General features: G+C 62.0%; 2 protein-coding genes across 6 annotated transcripts; one reads left to right on the top strand and one right to left on the bottom strand.

Moving 5' to 3' along the window:
* The first annotated feature begins 664 nt into the window (after positions 1-664).
* PRLH (prolactin releasing hormone) lies at positions 665-1,390 on the top strand. Its single transcript, XM_016144192.2, has 2 exons — positions 665-764; positions 1,232-1,390. Exons 1-2 carry the CDS (start codon positions 665-667, stop codon positions 1,378-1,380), a joined length of 249 nt encoding a protein of 82 aa, XP_015999678.2. The 3' UTR covers positions 1,381-1,390.
* Positions 1,391-6,914: 5,524 nt separating this feature from the next.
* RAB17 (RAB17, member RAS oncogene family) lies at positions 6,915-18,892 on the bottom strand. 5 transcript variants are annotated; one of them, XM_016144281.2, is made up of 6 exons: positions 18,565-18,892; positions 14,818-15,028; positions 10,572-10,723; positions 9,481-9,606; positions 7,920-8,013; positions 6,915-7,707 (listed from the first exon to the last, which is right to left on the bottom strand). In XM_016144281.2, exons 2-6 carry the CDS (start codon positions 14,957-14,959, stop codon positions 7,172-7,174), a joined length of 1,050 nt encoding a protein of 349 aa, XP_015999767.2. In that variant the 5' UTR covers positions 14,960-15,028; positions 18,565-18,892; the 3' UTR covers positions 6,915-7,171. The 5 variants fall into 5 exon arrangements, with proteins under 5 accessions (XP_015999767.2, XP_015999768.2, XP_036092362.1 ...); XM_016144282.2 differs by having other exon boundaries at positions 18,495-18,579; XM_036236469.1 differs by lacking the exon at positions 18,565-18,892 and adding an exon at positions 16,041-18,442.
* Positions 18,893-23,020: the final 4,128 nt, after the last annotated feature.

Below are 23,020 nucleotides of genomic sequence, written 5' to 3'. Positions count from 1 at the left end.
TCAGCAGCCTGAGCCTCCCAGGTCATAACTGAGGTTGGGTAAGGGCCCCTTACAGCTCGGCAGCCCCTTGGGGCTCCGCGACCTGCTCGCCTCAGCCCCCCACCCAGGCTTGGGCACACAGCACATGCAGCCACACGGAGACCTCCCGCACCTCCCGGTTCCCCAACACAGACAGACTGGCAGACCGCCTCCCCGCACGCACAGCTCCGGCACCCTCGGGTTCCTTCTGCTGACGGTCTGTGCAAACACCTTTCTGATGACAGAGGAGCCCGTCAGAGGCGACACCCCCACACAATCACCTCATTCAATGCTCACTGTACAGAGGAGAGAATGGGGTTCGGGGGGGGGGGCGGGGGGCGGGGAGGGCAGCCTGACACTTCTGGGCTCATGCCCACCCCAGCACAGAGCAGAGGAATGCACCCATGCACACGTGCACAAGCATGTGACCACATGCACACCTTAATACATGTGCACACGCGCGCACACTCACCTGTGCCTGCACACTCACACTCACACATTCACACGATGCCCGCGCTAGCGCGGCGCCCAGATCTGTGCGCATGCGCCAGGACCTGTTTGTGCTCGCCCCACTCTCCGCCCCAGGCCGCGCCCTCCCGTGCTGGACCCCGCCTCGAGCAGCCTCAGCCTCGCAGGAGCGGGCACGATGCGGGAGCCGCGGGCGTGGCTCTTGTGCCTGCTGTTGCTGGGCCTGGCCCTGCGCGGCGCTGCCAGCCGCGCCCACCACCGCTCCATGGAGACCCGCAGTGAGTGCCGGGACCCCTCACCCGCCGTCTCCGCCTACCACCCCAGGGCCACTCCTCACCTGGGCATCGTCCCTGCCAAGTGGCCCAGCTCCTCTTCATCAGTCCTCTCCCCAGAGTGGCCCTGTCCAGCACGCATTGGAGGGGTTCACTTCCCCACCAGGGAGGTCTGGGGCCGAGCAGGCTCTGCCCACCCCGGCACGAGAATGGGGGGCGGGAAGGGAGCTGGTCCTTGGTCCTGGGGTAAGCTTGAATTGTCATTCCCCAAAGCCACCCCACCACCCCAGAAATGGCCTCCGCAGACCCCCGGGGCCCCTCCTTATGGGGGCATCCAGCTCGGCCTGGGCGACGGGGCCGCCGCGAGCCGAGCATGCGCGTGTGCACTGGGCCCTGCCCTGGGCCGGGTGGGAGCCCAGGGCGCACACGGCAGGCGCCATGCGTCTGTGACAGCTCTCGCTGTCCCCCTCCAGCCCCGGACATCGACCCTGCCTGGTACACCGGCCGCCGGATCAGGCCAGTGGGCCGCTTCGGCCGGAGGAGGCTGGCCCTGAGGAACATCCCGAAGCACCTGCTGGCCAGCTTGCCCAGGGAGGGGGCGCCGAACCCCTGGGGAGGGTGACAGCCCCTCCCTCTCCGCCAGGGGCCGCTTTCCCTTCAACCCTAATAAAAGCAGCCGGTCCCGTCCAGATGCGTCTGTGTGGTGCCATGCGGGGGGTTTCTTCCGGGGGGTGCTAGCCCAGGACGCGCAGAGGCTCCGTGACTCACCCACGGCACGCAGCACGGAGCAGGGGAGCTGGGAGTGTCCTGGCCACCCGCGTCCATGGCGCCCTCCCCGTGAGGCACCGCACATGAACGTCCAGGCTGCACACTGCCCAGACCACCCCGCAGGAGGCCCCCCAGGGCAGGACGCCCCGCCCTCCGCCCGCCCGGCCCCTCCCTCGGCCCCAGCCCCTTGGCCTCCCTGGTTGGTATTCGGAAGCAGATCGTGGGCGCCTCGGGCCCAGTCGGCCCCCGGGTGACGGGAACCCACTCTGCTGCCGCCCACGCCGGCTCCCTTCGCCGCCTGTTTCAAACGCTCCGGCAGTGTCGCTGTGTCTTGCCTCAGACGTAACTCGCTTTGGGGTGAGGGGACACTCCGCTCCTGACTGGGCGGCCGAGCCCAGCCCTTAGCTTCTCTGAGCCTCGGTTTCCACATCTGACCACCCCAGACGGTGACGCCCACCTCGCCCTGAGCTCAGGTGGGCGTGGGTGCTGCGCGCTGGCAGGGATGCGTGCTCAGTGCGTGCCAACCCCTTCCCGGAGCCTGGTCCCAGTCCACCCCCGGGACTTCCGGACACGACCGTCCAGAGCCCCGCTGCCCTCAGGACCCCGGTCCGCCATGCTCGTGAGGGCCCAGGACCTCAGTGGCCAGGACCCAGACCGGCTGCAGGACCCCAGACGCCAGCCGTCCCTGCTCTAATTCAAGGAAGCCAGGGCCACGGCTCAGCAGCCAGTGAGCAGAAACAGAGCTGGCCCGGGCCAGCGGGGTGGGCCAAGCCAGAGGCCCGTGCTGGGGGATGCCACACTTCCCAGGCCTTGGGCAGGCTGGCGGAGGGTGAGAGGGGGTGTTGTCTAGGAAAACCTGGTCTCCCATCCCCAGGGTGGAGCGAGCAGGTGGGAGCCGGAGCAGGGCCAGACTGCCCGTGGGGCAGCATGTTTGGCGGCACCAGCTGGCACGTCCTTGGACAGCTAATGATGAACACGCACCTCCCCTGGGAACGTGCCCGAGAGAACGAGGACTGTGCAGGGGGCGCTCACGGCGGCCCAAGCCGCGAGAGCCGGAGGCGAGGGGCGGCCGTGCGCCCGCGGCAGGGGCCGGCGCCGCGGCGGTCTGGCCGCACCACGGGTTCCAGCTCGCGCTGACGCAGGCGACGTGGACGGACCTCGACGACAAGGCTGCGTGACGGAGCCCGGACCCGGCGGCCCACACGTCAGCTGCTCCCATGTCCGTGACATGCCCGTTTGCAGAGACAGGAATGCCATCGGCGTTGCCCCCGGCGAGCGGTGGGGAGTGACTCCTGAACTGGCACGGGCTTCCCTCTCAGTGATGAAATGTCTTGGAACGGAATTGGGGGGCGGGGTGCAGATTACCGTGGATGTGCTCAATGCCACTGAAGTGTGCAGTGCTCTAGAAACGAAACCGGACTCCACAGCCCGGGCTGGGGTCCAGAAAGGAAATATGTGACAGCCGGCTCCAGGTTCCCACAGGGCCGGGGTCTCTGAGCCCAGGGAACAAGGTAGGACGCCTCCCGCGGAGTGCCCCGGCGTTCAGGGCAGGCCAGCAGAAGGAACCCAGCGGCTGGTCCTGCTCAGCTCGTGGAGGGCGGCCGAGCGGGAGCTGGGGCCGCTGGCAGCTCTGGCACTAGCCCAGGTGTCCCTCAAGCCTGGACCAAGCCTCTGGCAAAGGCAGGGACAGGAGGCCAGTGGCCACTATCCACAGGCAGCAGCTGAGCAGCCTCCCTGTCTGCTGGGGCAGTGGCAGGGTCCCTGGTAGTGACCTGTCCCCCGGAGGGCCTGAGGCAGGGAAATTCTTCTGATGTTCACCAGATGGACTTGAGCCCTGCTGTGCCTCTGGCCAGCCGGGAAGGGGGGTGGGGGAGCAGCACTCTGACCAAGGGGCGCAGGGAAGGTGTGAGCTCCTGCCCTCTGTGCTGGGCTGACTGCGCCCCCAAACTTCGTTTGTGGAAACCCTAACCCGCAGAACCTCAGAATGTGTCCTCCTTTGGCAATAGGGTTGTTGCAGAGAGTCACCAAGACGTGGTCACTCTGGAGCAGGGTGGCCCCTAATCTCACCCAACTGCTGTCCTCACAAAGGGGAAGGGGGTGAGTCAGAGGTGAGGAGGCTTCTCGAGGCGAGGTCGGGGAGCACCAGGGCTGAGGGAACCGCTAGGGGCGGGGCGAGGCCAGGGGCTTCTCCCGCGGCCCCCAGGAGGGGCCCCCGCCGCCCGCGAGGCAGAGGCGGACGCTGGCCTGTCTCTACGACTGCTCATTGTGCAAGGCTTCAAGCGTTCAAGAAGACTCAGAAAGCTGCTCTCACGAGCATGGCACACCCTCCCCTCAGAGCCGGCTGTGGTTCCGGTGTTCGCTCCCCTCCCCGCCCTTCTCTGTCCCCCTCTGCCCTTTAGAAGTGATTCCTAGAGGTCACGACATTCACCCGAGATATTTCTGCATGTTGCTCCTCAAAATAAGGAGTCTTTCACACAATCTCAAAATTATGTCTAAAAATTTTTGTAGTCCTTCCTTATCTAGCGTTGACTCAAAAACCACCCAATATGGCAGAAAGTCTTATTGGTCCTTTTTTTTGAAACCAGGCTCCCATCACAGTCACAGCCACCGTTAGCCATTTCTCTTTGGTCCCCGATCTTTTCATTCGGTCGTGACTTTCACCGGAGCCCAGACGCGTCACCTCGCAGGATGATTCACAGGTGCGATTTGCCCATCTCTCCCCCAGCGTCCTATTTCCTGTCACTGGGAGAAAGATGTAGGGGCATAACTGGACTTGGTCACCCACTGCGGGCACGAGGCTCTGTGTCGCTCCTGTCCTCGCATCGTGTCTGACAGTGGGGCGCCCCGACAGACGCCACGTCTCCCCGTTTATTTGAGGCGCTGTCTCCGTTGTGCGGGATGTCGCTCTGCAACCTGCAGAGGTCCTGCCCACAGCCTCCCTCCCAGGAAGCTCAGAGCCTGTGCCTTGAGCATCATCTGCTGACATCCTGCTGGGAGCAATTGTTACACATGGTGATCTGCTAACACCATCCGCTTCTGCCAGCCGGGTTCTTCTAGAGGAGACGTTTCTCTCTGTTTTTTTCCCTTTGTGTTTTCTTTTTGTTGTTCAACACCTTACAAATAATTTTTGATGCGCACACGGTTCTAAGTTTGAGCAGTGGGAGCCCCATAGGGAATGGATTTTACAAGAAGAAGAATGGGTCCCTGGCTCAGTCCCCTGGCTCAGTTCCATGTGACATGGAGGGGACATGGCCAACAGAAACAGGAGAATGAGAAAGGTGACGGTCACAGGCAGGTCAGCGGGAGCGCTCCAGGGTACCACTTATCAACCTCCCAGCCTCCCGCCTCCACTGTGTGCACGTGAATGCACGCGGACACATGCACACGCGCACACACGCATGCACGTGCACACACACACGCGCATGCACCAGCTCTGAGAAAACCCAGGAGCATGCTCAGGCTCAGAAGGGCTGGGGCATCTTCCCTGGCTGCGGGCAGGACAGTGAGCTCACCACTGGCCTCCGCCAGGCCCCGGCGCAGTCCTGGGACCATTTATACTGGAGCGCCGTGAACGCCTCAGCCACGGAGAGCTCCATGCCCACCGCCCCCCACCCCCCTCCCCGGCCCGCCCGCGCGGAGCCTTCCGAGAACGTGCGAGTCCGTGGTCGTGGCGGTGCCTGTCTGGGAAAACCTGCCTTTTCTTCAGAGCTCTGGGAGGGGGGGACGGTTTCTGTTCTCTCGTTGGACGCACTTTTGCTGAGCGCCTGGCGTGAGTCAGACACTGTACCGGGCACCGGGCACCGGGCACGCCTCGGACAGAGCCTCGTCCTCCCGCAGCGCCCCGCCCACCTCGCCTGAGCAGGAGGGTCACCTGCGAGGGCTCCAGACCCCGCTGCAGGTTGCTTTAACCAGAGCCCCAGGGAGCGACGGGTGCTGCTCACGGAGGCCCCCAGGTGATCCCAGTGCTGGGCTGAGCCCCACCCGCCTGGGAGTGGGGGAAGGGCAATCGCCTCCCGCGTGATGGAGAACCCAGCTCCAGGACCACAACACGCCGCATCCTGTGGGGCGGCGGGGGCGATAAAAGGGGGCCGGGCGTAAATGAGTCCCAGGATGTTTTAATACCAAACTCTAGCACAGTGACACTAGCCCGACAAGACAGGAGGGAACTAGGCAGAGACACACGGGCATCCTACAGACGTCACCCACGGACTTCCCACTCCCCCGCAAACGCCAGAAATTCCTCCAAAAGCCTGGCTCTCAGGAGTGAGGACAGGACCCCGGGAGCAGCAGGTCTGCCCTCATTGGGCGGTGGTGGAGCGCCATCTAGTGGCCGGGGGCACCTCCGCCTCCCGCCGCTCCAAGGTGAGTCCCGCCTGCCTGGTGTGGGGCGTCCCCAGCTCTCTGTAAACCGTGGGGGCCCAGAGAGCACGAGGTAGCAGGCCCTCCCAGGAGCTATTTATTTATCCTTTAGCTTGTCTCGAAGGTCATGACAAGAAAGAGCCCTGTGCAGTCTGCTCCACTGTTGTCTGGAAAGGTCACATGAGAAGTATCTTTTGGAATAAACAGGAGAGTCTGAATCGTGGGACACCTGGACTGTCCTCCTCCCCAGAAGCTGGCTCTGTGGGGGCGCAGCTCCCTCCTGGTGGGCTGGCTAACGCCCACTGAGATGCAGTGGGGTGCAGGGAGCCCCTGGGCTGCCCGCCCCCCACAGCCAATGGATCAGGATGAACACCCAGAACCTGGAAGGGGGCCGCCCTGAGGGGGGCCGTGACCTTCGGTGGGGACACGGCCCTGCTGAGGTGACCTCACGGACACGGCCTAGCCGGTGCCAGCCTCCATGTCCTGGTCAGGCCCCCGCAGGTCCCCTGTGCAGCAGAGCCCGGCCCCAAGGTCCAGGCCTAGGGGCTAGGACCGTGCGGCATGGACAAGGGCAGACAGCAGACCAGACGAGCCCCTAGAAGTGTTCGTGACATTTGGATGCCAAGAAGTGCGGAGCCCGCGGGAATGCATGCCTTCCACTCGTCCCTCTGCCGACGTAAAGACGCTTACGGTGACGTCCTTTCAGGTGGCTAAAACGTCTTATTTAACACTTCGGACCTGCCGAGCATAGTCCCAGGGGTAAGGATGAAAACCAGCATCGACCCCCCAAAAAACAGCCACCTTGGCATGCCTTCACCCCGCCGTGGGGGCCACCTCCCAAACGGACCGTCCGGCCTCTCCATGAAGGTGGACAGGCAGTGACATGGTGACCGTATGGCGTGTCACCAACAGAGAGCTGTCCTGTGCCCACCTTAGTCCCCCCAGCCACACAGGCCCACCCCCTTTGTACTCCCACGAGCCCCCCAGAAATATGTGCAATAAAAACCCACCTTGCAAATCCACCACAGACCAGGTTATAGAAAGAGGTTTAATTTGGGGAGAAAAACACGTAAGTAGTACAGTTTACACCTCAGGCTAAAGGGCTGAGTCCTCACGATCACGGGGCACAAGCACGTCGTTGTCAAGTTCACAGCCAGGAGAGCCCCCAGCCCTCTGGCAGACACCCCTCCCCAGGGACAACTCCTCTGAGCCCCACCGAAGATGACCGCAGCCCCATGATTGTCGCCCCAGTTCTGCCCGGCAGCGCCGCCTCCGTCTGGGCCTGCTCAGTCCCCACGTGCAGGCCCCGGCACAGGGGGGTCCTGCGCAGCGCCAGGCGCAAGGCCGCCGTCCGCCCGCCACGTGGTCCGACCCGTTTCATTTCTCTGCGTCCGGAGGCAGCAGAGGGCACAACCGGCCTGGCAGGGGCGGGCGCGCCTGGTCTGGGCATTTGGGATTCGGTCTGTGTCGGGTGTCGGCAGGCGGAACTGACTCTCCCACGAGCCGTCTGACACCAGCGCTGTCCTGCACGACCCCGCCAGCTCCGGGGGGGCGGGGCGCCAGCTTCCGGCCACTTCTAGGACCCGCCAACAAACCAGCGTCAATGGCGAGTCAGAATCAAGTGCCACTGTCCACACGGAGCCGGCAGCGGCTCGCTGAGGACAGCTGGGCGGGGCCGGGGCCCCTCCGGCGGCCCCTCCCCCCGAGGCCGCGCCTAGTGGCCGCAGCACTTGGCCTTCCCGGCGGGCTCCGCGTCCTCCGCCAGGTGTGCGCGTCCCCGCCGCGCCTGTTTCTCCGTCTGCTCCGCGCGGCGCAGCAGGTCCTGCGCTGGGAACGACGCGGGAGGAGGGTCGCTGGGGGCGCGGGGAGACCCCGGCCCAGCAGCCCCCGCACACGGGGCCGTCCCGGGACGCCGCCCCTCCCTGCCATTCTCCCAGAGCCCTGACTCTCCTGCTCCCCGTCCGGTCCCCACCACTTGCTGCTGGGTCCCAGGACTCCAGGAAAGGAGGGGGGAAGGGGGGAGAGGTCACTCACCAACTGCGCCGAAGGCCTCGGTCACCCGGTGGTTCAGTCTGGCCGAGGTTTCCGTGAACAGCAGGCCCCGGCTTGCGGCAAACTCCGCCCCCTCCTGGGGAGAACGCCAGGGACACGCCCGCCACTCAGGAGAGCCGCGAGGACGCTCAGTGCCCACTGCGCGTGTGGCCAGTGCCACCACGTGCATTTGGGGCTTTTCATTTCGCCATTCCCAGCTTTTCTGAGATCTGCCCAGTTGCTTCCTAAGGCCAGACCCGCCGGCCAGGTGCGGCCAGTGGAGAACCAGGGCCTCTGGCTCGTCCTGCTGGAGGGCGGTGTCCCAGAGCCCCTCGGCCGGGGCAGAGTCTGAGAAGGCCACTCCTTGGCACGGCCCCTGCCCCCAGGGCCCTCTGGCACCTCTGGGCTCTGAGACTCGGGCAGACACCAACCGAGAAGTGGGGAAGCATGGAGGGGCAGTGGGGACCGGCCCCTGGCGGGAGCCCCCCAGACCTTCCTCTGGTCCCTCCTGGGTCAGGCCCGCGTGGAGTGACGGACGCCGCAGAGCAAGGGCGGCCTGGCCAGCACAGGGCCGCAGGTGTAGCCCAGAGGGGAGAAGCAGCCCCAGGAAGGCCAGTGGGGGAGCGAGGACTGGGGACCTCCCATGCGGACCCCTCCCCCAAGCCTCCCAGACACAGCCAGGAGGAGGAGCGACCCTCAGGCTCCCCCGCATCACACGCAGTGGCGCCCCCTTCCTGTCCCCGGCCCACCAACTGCAACCCCTCCCCGCTGAGCTCAGCCAGGCCGGCCCCTGCTCTGCCCTCCCTGTCCTCCCCTCCCAACCTGCCCTCTGGCTCTCCACGCAGAGCCCTGCCCCACCCAGCAGCCCTCAGGCCATCGCTCTGGTGGCCAATTAGTTTGCAAGCCCCGTCTCCTCCCACTGGCCACCACGTTCAGCGAGGGCTCCCCCAAGTGCTCCCCCAGCACCCCAGAGGGCTGATGCCACCTCGTCTTCCCTCTGCCCTCCCCCCATGCTCCTCGGAACCTTCCTGCCGCCTCCCTGTCTTCCAGGTCACCTGCAAGGAAGCAGGCTGCCCTCTCCCGGAGGGGCGCCCTTCCCCTGGCCCCTGAGTCGCCCCTCCCTCTCGCTGACGCCAGCCCCTGGTGTGGCCTGGGATGGCCCTGGCTACTTTCCTGCAGCTGCGCACGTGCTCCTGGTCCCACACATAGTGGTAAGTTCATGTGTGTACACGTGTGTGCGTGTGGTCTATAGGTGTGTGACAGTGTGCGCTGGGGTGCATGTGCATGCATGTAAGTGTGCTGTGTGTGGGTGAGTGACACTGTGCCTGTATGGGTGAGTGCAGGTGTGCGTGTGTGTGCACATGGTGTGTGTCAGTATATGGTGTGTGTGACAGCGTGTGTGGGGGTGTGCAGCACTGTGCACGTGTGGGTGAGTGCAGGTGTGTGTGTATGCGTGTGAGTGTGTGTGTGCACGTGCATGTGACGCAGCGTGCACACGTGCGGCAGGTGTGCTTCAGGCTCACCCCTTCTCCTCCCCGGACACGGTGACCCGTCCCAGGCCTACCTCGAAGCTGACCTCGCGCTCCTCCCCGAGGTCCGTCTTGTTGCCGACCAGCATGACCACCACGTCTCCCGGAGGGAGCTCCTTCTCCAGGTCGTTCAGCCACTGCTGAGCCTTGCCGAAGGAGTCCTGGGACGGGTGAGACGGCGCTCAGGGGCGGTCCTCAGCGGCTAGCCCCCAGACGAAGAGCAGGCGCCGATGGCCGCAGCCTGTGAAACGGCACGCGATCCCGCTGGCCGTGTGGCGGACCAGACCATGCCCCCAGCCCCGAGGGCTGCTCCGTCCCTTCGGAAGGGGCGGCGGGTCTTTTCCAGGTTTGTGGGTGTCCGGGTCACAGGGCAGCGCGTTCCCCACAACGAGGCCTGGGAGGCTGGAGGCTGTGGGACGTTCGGGCCAGACTCCTGCAGCCCCCACTCCTGGAGGCCCTCGAGGACCTCTCTGTGCAGGAGGCTTATGGGGGTGGCTGTCACCCCCAACTCTGATCCAGGACCCCGCAGACCTGGGGCCCACGCCGCCCCTCTCCCTCCCTGCAGCAAAGCTGACCAAACTGTTCCGCCTTCAGCCGCCGGCCACAGCATTCCAGTCCCTGGCCCAGAGGCCCTGACCTTCAGTTCCCTTGCCCGCCGCCACCCCCGGCCCCTCCCCTGCCAGGGCCTTCCCGCGGGAAGCCACCCTCCCCCTAGGGCTGGGGTTCGTGCCCTTCCCATCAACCCCCGCAGGACCCTGCCCTGCGCTTCAGCTCTAAGTGTCTGCTCACTTGTGTCTAGCCTCTGCCCGGATGGCATTCCAGGTAGGGCGTGGGCAGCCAGGGGCCGTGTCCTGTTCTGTAACCTCCCCCCCACCCCCGCCTCACCAACTCAGTGGCTCTGTGTGGGCTGCTCTGGGAGGGTCAGAGGGGCACAAAATCAACCATGCAGGAAGGAGGGCTTCCTGGAGAAGGCAACCAGTTATCACTGATGTGTCATGATTCTACCACATAGCACCTGGACAGACCACCCACACACCGCCTTCAGAAGGCAGCGCTCCGGGGCCTGGGAGGGCAGAGGCAGATGCCCTATGGGGAGGGTGGGGACATGCCCCAAGGGGAGCCCCACCTTGCTGGTGATGTCATACACCAGGAGTGCAGCATCAGCGCCCCGGAAGTAGAGGTGGCAGACGCTGTGGTACTTCTCCTGGCCGGCCGTGTCCCAGATCTCGAGCTTCACAGACGCGGCGCCCACGTCCACCAGCTTTGTGAAGAAAGCACCTGGAACAGCGAGGCACAGCGGGGTCTGTACCCGGAGGCCGGGTCGCCCAGGCCGGGTCCCCCAGGCCGGGTCCCCCAGGCCGGGTCGCCCAGGCCGGGTCCCCCAGTCCGGGTCCCCCAGACTGGGTCCTCCAGGCCGGTGTGAGCCCCGGGCTCAGGGCACAGGCAGAGAAACATGCTTCCTGTCGCCCAGAGCCGGGGAGGCTGGGTGAACCCCAGTGGTCTCCATGCAAAGCCAAGTGCTACGTGTCGTTCGTGGCAGGTGCTTTGCAGGTCCCACGGGGCCTCTGGAGGCAAAGATGAACTCCCAGGGCCCTAACTCGAAACCTACCCGCTTTCCAAAGTGACCTGATTTGGAAATCATTGTTTAGAAGCACCAAGGCGTTCTGCCCCCACAGCGTGTGGGGTAAGTCACATAGAGAGCGAGGCAAGGGACAGGGAGCCGGCAGGGCGGGCTGGTGTCCAGAGCTGAGGGACGCTGGCAGGAGGCAGCCTCCTGCCCAAGCACTGCCCGGCCCACCCCCCACGTGGGCTTCGGAGCCCGTTGGGAGAGTCTGCAAACGTGGCCCCACGTCTGAAATTAAAACTTTCACCCCAAAGCCCATGTGCTGGCTTCTGGGGGCTGCCATAAGAAATCACCAGAAACTGGGGAGCTCAAAGCAAAGGAGTTTATCCTTCTCATTCCGAAAGCCAGAGGTCCAAACTCAAGGTGCTGCCGGTGGGGGGAGGGGGAGGATTCCTTCTGGAAGCCCCTTCTGGAAGCCTCTGTCAGTGCTTGCCAGTGCCCGGTCCTGGGCTTGCAGGCCTGCGGCTCCCGTCTCTGCCTCCCTGGTCACAGGCCTCGCCCTCCGCGACCCCCGCGGCTCTGATGGGGACCCCAGTCGTTGGACTCAGGGCCTACCCGAAATCCAGGACACTCTCATCTCAACACCCTTGACCAACTGCACCCGCAAAGCCCCTTTTTCCAAGGAAGACCACGTTCCTGGGCTCTGGGAGTTACGATGTGGACATAACTTTGGGTGGGTGGGGCACAGTTCAACCCACTGCAGACGGCGGAAGGGGCGGGGCTGGGCCGAGGGCTTTAGCGCCCTTGTTAGAAGAGGCACAGGGTCCCCGCTCTCCTCCTCCTCCCTCCACGCGAGCGCAAAGACGAGGCCGTGTGAGCACACAGCACGCTGACGGCCGCCTGCGCGCCCCGGGGAGAGGCTCCGGGAACGGCGGCCTAGCCACGCCCTCCGGGCATCTCCTGTCACGTCACGCCCCGTTTCTGAGTTTGATTTCGCTGAGTCTTAAAAGTCGTCGCCGCCAGCGCACATGCGGGCAGAAAACTCGGCTCTGCCTCTTCCGTTCCACAGCCCTGGCGTCCGCTCGTTTTCCGTTCAGCTCCGTTCCCTCTCCCTCTGGGGGCTTCTGGAGCCTTCCACTTGGTGAACAGACTGGATAGACCCCAACTGGACAATGAATGACGTAAGAATTAACTGGGTCTGCTCTCTAATGGTATCTTATGGCCCCGAATTAAAAAAGTGTCTCTAATAAATGTTATCATCATAAAAATGGTTTTGCTTTTTTACCTTTTTAACTTAAAAAAAAAAAAAACTGGTTCTGCTCACTTGCGCCCTCTGGTGGAAGGGCACGTGTACTGCATGGCTTCTCGGGGCACCGTGGCTGAGACAAAGTTCTCTGTTTCAAAGGGAAGCGAGTTGGTGCAGAGTTGGATGCGTTGTTGGGGTGCTTCCCTCCCGGGCCCCGCCAGCCTGGGATTCGTTCTGGCTTCTGCTAGCAAATACGCACTCAAGCGCTAGATGTCGCCATCCTTCCGCAAGATGTCACTAAGAAAGTGCCGCCTAGGGGAATGGGCCAGAATTCCCGCTGTGGCCACCTCGGATGGCAGGAAGAGGGGGCCGCTCGCGCTCCCGCCAGGTCCCCCCCGCCGGGTCCTCCCTCAGCGGGTCAGGAAGCCCCCACTGTGCCTGGGGGTGGCCGGGAGCTCCAGCGTCTTTCCAGCCCCCGCCCGGCGCGGGGCTAGGGGTGCGCCCACTTGGGGGGTCCCACTCTGGCTCCGCTTCCTGTCTGTCACAATTCCTGCTCCAACTCCTGCTTCCGCTGGATGGATGGGCTTTGCCGGAGGCGGCTGGGGCACTGTTCTGGAGGGCGAGCCGGGCACTCACATGACCCGGGCCCTCTGGAGGGGGCCCAGACACCCCTGATCTTCCCGAAGGCTGGATAATCCGGGAGCCTGCTTGCCCCGAGGGCAGCATCACGGCCGACCCGCCAGGCCCTGGGCCCACCCTGCTCTTAGGAGTGCGGGGCGGGCGTCTGAGGACAGGGGCAGCACGCAAGGGTGGCAGCCGTGAGTCACGACACGGTGATCCACGACTTGAGGCAGCCTTCGGGGAGCCCGCCACGGGATGGCGCCTGCACCCCGTTTCGCGGGCGAGAACCCGGGGGAGCGGGCGAAGGCCCCTGGCCGGTGGCCGGCCGGCCGCTTCCTCGCTCACCTCACGCTCACCGCGCGTCCCCGCGCGCAGGCGCAGGCGGCCAGCACGTCCTGACCGCCCGCGGCCCCTTGGGGCGGGGCACCCCAGCCAGGCGGCGACTTTGCCCCCTGCCCGCCCTCCTGACTAGGGTCAGGCTCCTCGGTGAAACCGACGCTGCTCACAACAAGCAAACAGACGCGTCTGCCATCGAGGGGGCCGGACAGCGCAGGCCACTGTCACCCAGAATGGCCGTGCTCCCCTCCTCATCTGAAAAGCAGGGCTATCCCTCCGCTGACCGTAACAGAGTAACAAACAGTAACATGGGGGCTGTCCTCATTGATGACAGAAAAACATGGTAACCTAACTACAGTAGCACATAATTAAAGTAATATAGACTATATCATAATAAAGGACTAATAAACATAATAAATTTTATTAACTGATTTCATATTCATGTGATAATCATAACATCCGCCTCCAAAGGTTGTGGTGTCAAGGGCTGTATAAGATGCGTCAAGCAGACCCCGAGGTATGAGTGGGGACGGTCATTCCTATAGGGGATTTATCTCCTAAAAGCAAAGGAGGGCTTACTCACGTCCGCGTCCCCAACACCCAGCATAATTGCTGGCACGTAGTAGGTGCTCAATAAACCAGTGGGGGCCCCATGGCCTGGTGGCTGACTAAATAAGCAAGGATTGCTAAACTCAGCTAGAGACTGGGGGCCACCTGTGAATCTACTCTGGCTGTCTCCTGCCTCTGAACACCCCCACCGCCGCCCAGGGACACCAGGGTGGGACAAGGCTCAGCCCCAGCCCCAGGGCAGAGGGAAGCCTTGACTGGAGGGGTTCTTCCCTCTGGAGCCAGGAGCTGGGCCCGAGGCTAGAGACTGGGGGAGGGGCAGCTATTCAGTTCCCTGCAGAATCTTCTGGTCTAAAGCAGGCCGGGGACCAGGCCACACCCAAGATATATTCACTAAATGTATGTATGAATGAATGAATGCTTGAATGAATGAGTGAATGGACTCTGAAACAGGCGGCCTACCATGGCGGAGTTCAAATTTGACACCAAAGCTCTGGTTCCGAACCAGGTGTCCTCCCGCCATGCTGGCCGCCCCCCAGGAGGGCTGGCGCGAAGAACCTGCCGTTTGGGAAAACCCCGGTCCCCCTGCTCCAGGGGCAGACGGCCGAGGAGACTGACAGCAGGGGCTTCGCGGACTTCCAGGGCTGAGCACCGCGCAGCGCGGGCCTCTTCAAGTCGCGTGGCGGAAGGGAGGGGGTTCTGCGCTGCCCGCCGCCCCTACCCGGGCCAGGCTGGTAAACTGAGTCCAGGCAGAAGGGGGTGGCCTTACCGAGGGGACAGGCAGAGTGAGAGGCTGGCTTGTCCTTAGGGCCCCCTCCACCGCCCAGTCCCTCACACAGCCAACCCGGGGCCAGAGCCCCTGAGCCGCAGCCTCCGCCGAGTCGGATCCCGTGCGGGCCGCCCACGGGGCCCCATCTGCTCCCTGCCCAGAGCGCGAGGCTCCAGGGCAGCGGGTTCGGCGTGCACCCGCCACGTGCGTGGGAGGCGTGGCTCCCCTGCCCCCCACCCCCGGACACACGCCCCGGGTCCGCCACTTACACCCCACGGTGGGCAGGATACTCTTGAAGTCGTCCTTCACGAACCGGAGAGCCAGGCTGGACTTGCCCACAGAGCCACCTCCCAGGAGGACCAGCTTGAACACCGAGGGCTGGCCCGGCGCCACCCCGTCCAACTGCGCCATGCTCTGCGGAAATACGCGGCGTCCCGAGGAGGTCCCTGTCCCCAGCAGATCCCCCCGGACACCGCTTCCCTGCGGGACAGACAGAGCTCCAGGTCAGAGGCCACGGCGGCACCCCCACTCTGCTCTGCGCCCCATTTCCGCACCCGTAAACCGGCAAACACTCCGCTGCGGGGCACGTGGATGGATGGTGCCCGCCAGGGGCCACCGCGCCCCGAGGAGCAATGGTGACGGCCGCTTATGGTAGTGATGGATGACCCCCATTCCATCCGTTCTCACTTTTTAAAAATTGTATTACTTATTCCAAAAAGAATCTGACACCCGTGGGATTTAAAGTGCTCTCTCCGTGTTTGGTTCAGGGATTAAAGCTAATGCTTCAAAGAGTAATCGACCCAACAAGGTTGGTGCTTCGGGACCCTCGCGGCGGCATCCGGCGCCTCAGCGCCCACAGCGGCGCGCCCTGGAGGGAAGCAGCTCCAGGCCAGAGGAAAGTTCGGCAAACCCTGCGTGTTTGTTGACTGCAGGAAGCGCTGGGCACACAGAGCACGGGAGACGGAATGCGGATCTTCCTATGGCCTCGTGCGACCGTCATCCACGTCCACAATAACCAGCTGAGGAACAGTCGGTCGTTTCCCCACCCCCCGCCCCACCCCGTCCCCCGCCCCTGGAGACTAGTTTGAAGCAAAATCCCAGACATCCTGTCAATTCAACTGCAAATCGTGAACAAATGGGGAAGCACCTGAAAGGCCAGCCGGCCCTCCAGGAATAAAGCGCACAGCCCTGGAGGTTCTGAAACTCTGAATGAAGCCCCCGGAAGGATAACCAGTCAGTGGGGTCTCAAGGTTCAATGTCACCAGAGATCATCACTCGGCTTCCCCATCGGCTCCACGCACTTACTCTGTTCCAGCTGATACAAATCTCTCTCCACTGCCGCCTCCTGTCTGGTCTGGCAGCTGCCGTCCTTGTCCCCTGCTCATGTGTCCAGTCCCCATAAATAGCAGCTAATAACAGAGGCTCTGCCATGATGGGGCCTGCAGTTCCCTGTTCTCTTCTTGGTTGAAATTATCTCAGTTTTTAACTCTACCTTAATTCACGGCATTTTTTTGATGGCATCTCTCTCGCTGGGCCATAACCCCTCGCGAAAGCGAGGTCTGTGTTCATTGAGCATATAGGATGTGCTGACGAGGTCACGTGAACGCGCTGAGACTGGCTCAGCAGGAAGCCTGTGGCAGACAGACCTGTTGCTTCCCCACACGGTCCGCACAGCCAGTCTGGCCCCAGCAGCTTGCGAAGCAGGGACGTGGCACATCTGCAAAAAGGGAGGACGGAAGGGCCTCCAGCGGCTCCAGGGCTCAGCTCTGCGAGGCCGAGACTAGCAGACCGCTCCTTACGCTAAGGGCGCCCTGTGAGGGTGTTCAGGCAACAGGGAGGAGCCGAGCCAGCCTAACAGGTGGGTGTGCTCACGGACCCCCGCTTGGCTGGGCTGCTTAGAGCCTCCTCCGGAAGCTGAGCGAGAAGCTCCGGGGCCCTTCTCTCTTCCAGAGAGTCCCAGCAGCTTTCCTAAGACAAAGACACAGGGCTGGAAGCCAGACTGGCTGCCTGCACGTCCACACTGAACCCACCAGGCCCCAGCATGGTCTCAGCCACTCACGGGACCCGCCACACGGCTTCCCACAGCAAAGAGCCTGCCCGGGGCATCACCAGCCTGGACTCACTGGCCAAGACTGTCAGCTCTGTAGCAAGCCCTAACTCATAAACTGCTTTTTTTCTCCCTGTACTCAGAGAAACAGAGAGCAAAGTGGTGGTTACCAGGGGCTAGGGGTTGGGGAAATGGGGAGATATTGGTCAAAGAGCACCAACCTGCAGCTATAAGGTTAATACATTCTGAGACTCGTGTACAACATGGAGATTATAACTAATAACACTGTATCATCTACCTGAAAGTTGCTAAGAGATCTTAAATTGTTCTCACCACAAAAGAAATAGCAACTATTTGAGGAGAGGGAGGTGTTAGCGGATGCTACTGTGGTAATTATCATTTTGCTACATTTAAATGTATCAGAGCAAAATGTTGACACATTAATCTTACATCTGTTATCTGTCAGTTACATCTCAATAACGCTGAAACAGGGAACACCCTTAAGAACTGAATTTCTGAGTTTCTGTGCTACCCCGGGCTAATACCTTTTTTCTTGCTGAAGGCACCTGCTTAGAAGCAGATGATCCATTGAGTCATGTTGTAATCTTACATAGAGAGAAAGTTCTAACGCACCTCCGGCAATGCATTCTTAAGCATTTAAAGAAACTCCTTCGAGTTTTCCTTCCTAGTTTTCCCTTGCAATTAACAAAAGTCTTTGCGAGTTCAGAAAATCTTTAGCCCAAAATATTTTAGTTTGAATTAATCAAAATAGGTGGAATATGAATGAATATACCATTTCTATAATACCACACGCCAGCATCTTATTCCTTTGCCAATAATACATCTGTTTTTTAAAAATCATTTTACTATAGATATAAATACATCATTGTCAATATGAAAAAAAAATTGGAATTACTCATGATCCCATGCCCTTAATACAACCAGGAATGGTGTTTTGCCTACTAGCTTCTATTTTTAAAAAATAAATCTTAAAAACAAACAATCTAAAATCCATAGTTTTGATATAAAATTTTGTATCCTACCTTTAAAACAACAACATGGATCGAGATATATCAACACATTGCTATATATGCTATATGTGAATTCAACATTTATATATATTTAATGACCTAACATTCCTGCGACTATTCCAGTTTGCTGAACCATTTTCCTGTTGCTGTATTTTCATGTGCTTTAGATTTTTTTTCTCTAATAATCAGACATAGAAAGCATTTTCATGCATAACTGTTTGCGTGATTACAGGTTGTAAGCTTTCGATAATCAGAGGTTGGAGTCCTCTGCTCAGACTGAAAATTGAAAATGTGCCACCTGACCCTGCCTCTAGATTTTAATCAACTGTGGTTCTTTGAAGTCTTTCAGAACGCGAGGACCTCTCAGGAACGCAGCGGCCGTGACAGCTAATAGCCCGTCTCCATCCGCCAAAGGAGAAAAGAAATAAAAGACTGAAGCCCTAACTAGCCTTTTTTTGGGGAGAGGGCATCCCAGGGAAGGGTCCGGTTTGCTGGGTCTATTGTCAGGACGTCTCTCGTGTGTGTGACCCTTGCCAGGCGTGTAAAGAACACCGGGATTTCTGTGTGGCTGTCTGCTCGGGTCTCAGTCTGTACCGAGCATCCGGGTCCCTCACTGGCAGCAGTTCACCTGCAGCTGGAACTTCCATAGGAATCTCCCTCCAGGAGCCAGGAGGACCCACACGGGGCGCCGCGGCCCTCAGGAGGACGGACCCCTCCCCCCGCGGGGGCCTTTCAGTGGTGCACATGCGGCACACAGTCACACACGGACACGGATCTGAACACAGACACACAAGACTCTCACACACACACACACACACACACACACACACAGACTGTCAAGTACTCAGAAGTTTAAATAATGACTCACGTGTCCCCAAGCCCGGTCACCACCAGGAAGCCTAACAGCCTGTCATCACCGGGTCCTGCAGGGCCCCTACCTGTCTGCCGATCTCTCTCCTAAGGAAAGGTCAGCTTCCTTCGCTAGGCCGCTGGGTGGTGGCTGAGGCAGCTGGAGGGGCGGTGGCTCGGCTCCAACAGAAAGCAGGTAGCAGCGGCAGTCTGCCCGGCCCGCCGCAACAGGCTCCCAGGACAAGGTCCGCTGGTCATGTGGCCACCTGGGCCAGGGGCAGGGCAGGAGGCTGGACCATGGAGCAGGCGCAGCAGGAGCACCTGGGCGGCCGGCCGGAAGTCAGACTCTGGTCAGGTGTCTGCGGGCACCCAGCGCCGGCCGAGCCCCCCGGGCCTGGTGGGGCCCATTTCAGCACAAGCCTCCCTGTGCGGCTGTGCGGCTCCTGGCCACGGTTGCACTAGCCGCCCGGGAGACAAGGAAGGATTTCGGTCAAGTGAACTCACTCCTTCCACAGACGGCTGGGAGCCGGCTCCTTTGGGGCCCTGCCCCCGGCACCAGAGCTAGCCAGGTAGGCTGGTCCGAGGCCAGACGACTAGATCCTGGCTGGGTGCCACCTCGGGGCAGGGCGTTGCAGGCCTCTCATACCCTCTGCGGTCTTGTGTCCCTCCAACCTGACTCTGCGCGTCTGTGGCACTGTCACAGCACCCTGCCCACCCCAGTGCCTGAGCGAACGCACACAGGGCGGACACGCACCGCCCGGGCAATGCGGAAACGACCCCGGGGCCTCGGGCCCAGGCAAACGCCGCCGCTGGGCCGACCGCTCTGCACCTCAGCCTCGCCACAGCGAGAGCTGCTCGCTCACGTTTAAGTCAGAAGGCGCCTTCCCGTGCAGCGTGTGAAGTCAGGCTCGGCACCAACCAACGGCCTGGCGGGCAGGACGGAGACCGGGCACACAGACGTCCTGACCAGGACCCCACCTGGACGAGGCCACGTGCACGTCAGAACCATAACGCCTGCATGGGAAGGAGGCAAAAAATGAAACGCAGGAAAAAAAAAAAAAAATGGAACGCAAGCCGGCTAGACCAGCTTTTGACTTTCTCTCTCGGCGTGCTATCGGCCTGCCTGCCTTAGCAGTAATAGGGAGAATTCCCACCACGCCACATAATCAGGCCACACGTACAAGCAGGACACTCATATGCATATTCTGCCTTCGAAAGAAATGCACAATTACAGGATTTTGGAGCCGGGAGGGCCCCTGGGGAGTATCTGGTCTGAGCACCCACCCAGAGTCTGAAAACTCGGCAACACCCCCTCCTAACTGATTCTTCAGTCTCTGCTCAAATCCGGACAGTGACAGGGAGCGCCTGCCCCCGAGGGGGCCGTGCACACGGTTTCTGTCCAGCCACGTCGGTCTTCTGCAACTGTCCACCTGTCACCCTCCCAGGGGCGTTTGGCCAAAGGCTGAACATGGTTCTATTAGCATTTCTGAGATTTGTGAAGAAGCCGTCGGGGCTCTGTGGCAGACACAGCTTGCAGACCCATGGCCCCCGCTCCTTGTAATGATACCCCGCGGGGCTCAGAGTGCGAACACTTTCCAGCAGACGTGCCCGGTGAGCCCACCCTGTGGCTTGTGGGTAAGAGGGGGCTCCCCTTCCTCTTTGCAGAGCTGGGGTTAAGCCTCAGACTCTTCGTGTAATAGGTATCTGAGGCCCGGATCTTATGGAATGTTCTTATCTCCCAGGGTCTTTGCGATAAGCAGGCACAGTCACTTGCTTTGCCTGAAACCTTCACCCTCCCTTATCTCAATGGAAAATTCCACAGGGGTTTCTGAACAGCAAGTTGAATTCCTCCGCGCAACAGTCAGTTTCGTGCTTGGCTGCCCGCCAGGCTGGGAAGGGCCAAGCAGAGCAAAGTCCTGCCTCTGGACACACCCAGGGCCAGCAAGGGCAGGACGGTGCCCGCACGGGGGTAGCCACCCTGGGTTCCTGCAAGGTCCTAAAGGGGCTGAGGGCACAGCAGGAGAGACTAAACTCACCTGGCCAGGTAGAAGGGGCGGGCACAGGAGACTCGGGAGGGGACGCCGACGCAGAGCTGGCAGATGGCGGAGACGCTTGCCCGAAGGCCACGGGGAGGAAGGGTTTTCTGAGCCCCAGCAGCAGCGTGAGCGCAGTGCGAGGGGCCCGGAGTGGCCTGCCATGGGGGGACGCCAGGGGGCACTGCCATCGCCTGGGGTGGAGGCCAGAGGGGCGAAGACGGAGAGGCCTTAGCCAATTTCGTGGAGACTAGAAACAACGAAATCAAAGCAGCGGCCTGGCATTGAGCACCTACTGTGTGCCAGGTACCGCGTAAGCCCTGGACTCGAAACAGCTGATCTCATCCTCTTCCTCATAGCAACCCCACCCCGTGGGCACAGCCCAGGGCCCCTCCGCCGGCCCCGCCCCGTGGGCAAGGAGTTCATGGGGCCCCCGACGTCACACTCCCAGGTCCTGAGACCACAGAGTTCTCTGCCCAAGGAGCCCCCAAGCCCACTCCCGGGGCCTGCACGAGCCCCCGTGCTGGCGCCCCCTCCTGAAGCAAACCACGACCCCAGTGCGTGCACCCCTCGTGGTCAGAGGCGCTGTCGCTGGGCAGGGTGACTGGAGGGACCGGAAGACTTGGTAAATGAAGACGCTAAACGTATTCCTGGATCAGAGACTGGACACCGTGAAGCTGACACTTGGCCAAACTCAAGTGAATTTAAGGCAGCGCGAGCCACCCTCTCATTGATGTCCTTGGTCAGGCGTGGAGAGTGGGCGCAGGCCGCCCTGGCCTGGCGAGGCCCCACTTCTCCGCTCGGCGGGATAGTTAATACGTTTTAAGTTCGTGTGCTCCCCTTATGGGTAGAGGCTGAGCGCAGCCTACAACGGGGACGAAATTTGTCCGTGCGACACTTTCCTGGTCTTCCCTGCCGCCTGAGAGGCTCTGTCTTCACTGCTGCCGGCCTCCTCCCCGCCATCCTCGGAGCGGCCGCCCAGGTCAGCCTGACTCCTGGCCTCCCCTGCGTTGGGAGCCTGGGGGGTGACGCTGCCATGATCATTGCAGTCGCCACGCACCGAGCGCTCGTCCCAGAAGGACTTCAGTCTCTGCGAAGCCCTTTGTCCCTGGAGGCCCGCCTCCGGTGCCCACAGGTCCTGCTGGAGCTGGGCGCTGACCACTGTCCTCTGGCCTGGTGCCAGAGCCGCCTCCTCCCCTTCTGCTCTGGGCACCACTGCCCGCGCCCCCTAGAGGCACGCCTGGCCCTCCCCACCCCGCCGGCATCGCTGGCCTTGACCTCCTATCTGGGCCAACTGCCCCCAGGTGGCTCCCCCAGGCCACGCCCCGGCTGGGCGGCTCTGATCCCCGAGCTGCCCCAGCCCTTCCCGGTTTACACTGGGCTGACCTGTGCTACACGCCGCTGTTCCCTCCTGGCTAAGAGCCCCTGGGTACTCTGTGACACTCGCCACTGGCGGCGGTCACACCCAACGTGTGGCCTTGTGTCTGCAGGACAATGCACCACAGAGGTCACCTGAGGCACGCGGGGTCCCGGGTCAGACAGACCTGGGTGTCTGCCGCGGCCACGCCTCCCCCGTGGGCGACGTCCTGATGGTGCCCGGTCTCCGTCTGATTAACCCCGCCCCCCGCGCCGCACGGACGCCCCCCTCCGGCAGAGCCAGTCCCCCGAGCAGAGCAAGTCCCAACAAGTTCGTCGCCGTCTTCACTTTTTTTTCAAGTTCAGGACCCGTGTCTTACAATGTTCTTCTGTTTCTCAAGGGACCTAAAAGCAGCCGACGACCCACAAGTACACCGTTGCCTTAACGTGGGCGGTGGCATGGAAGATACCGTTTGGCCCGCGCTTCCCGGCCTCGTGCCCAGTGTTTCTGTAAATCCTGACGGCGAATCCTCGCGGCAGCCTGGGGAGGGGGGCGCTGTGACCCACACTTCGCGGGCGCGCAAACGGAGGCTCAGAGAGATGCAGCGAATTCCTCGAAGTTATTAGCCACTGAACTAGGATTCAAATCTCCATCTTATCCACTGCACCTAACGGTCGAAGGCGGAAAAGAGACCGCGAAGGAAGCCAGGCCGGCCGCGGCTCTCAAGCTGTTCGCGGCAAACGGAAAAAGCAGGAACAGAAACCGGCTTCCCGCCTGCGGCATCCCGGGGCGGAGCCGAGCGGCCGCCGCGCGCGCGAGCGAGCGGACACAATGCCTTTAGGGACCGAAATGACGCGCAGGCACTGCATTTTGGCGGTTTCCCCGCCATTCCACTCACCAACAGGGAAGACAAGGGCAAGTTCTTGCCCAAGGGGGGCGCAGAAAGTCACGGATGCACACGCCACCGACACCCCCACACGCGTGGGTGACGCACACAGACCCCCCCGCACACACACGCGTGGGTGACGCACACAGACCCCCCCGCACACACACGCGTGGGTGACGCGCACAGACCCCCCCCCCCGCACACGCGCGGGCGCGCAGCCACCCCCTCGGACGCGCGGCCCGGCTCCGTTGCTTCTTCGCCTCCTCCGC

Source organism: Rousettus aegyptiacus, unplaced genomic scaffold (assembly GCF_014176215.1).
Source record: "Rousettus aegyptiacus isolate mRouAeg1 unplaced genomic scaffold, mRouAeg1.p scaffold_m13_p_2, whole genome shotgun sequence".
Taxonomy (NCBI): Eukaryota; Metazoa; Chordata; class Mammalia; order Chiroptera; family Pteropodidae; genus Rousettus; species Rousettus aegyptiacus.
The sequence above is the reverse complement of the archived record's forward strand: the minus strand, read 5'-3'. Positions and strand labels throughout refer to the sequence as shown.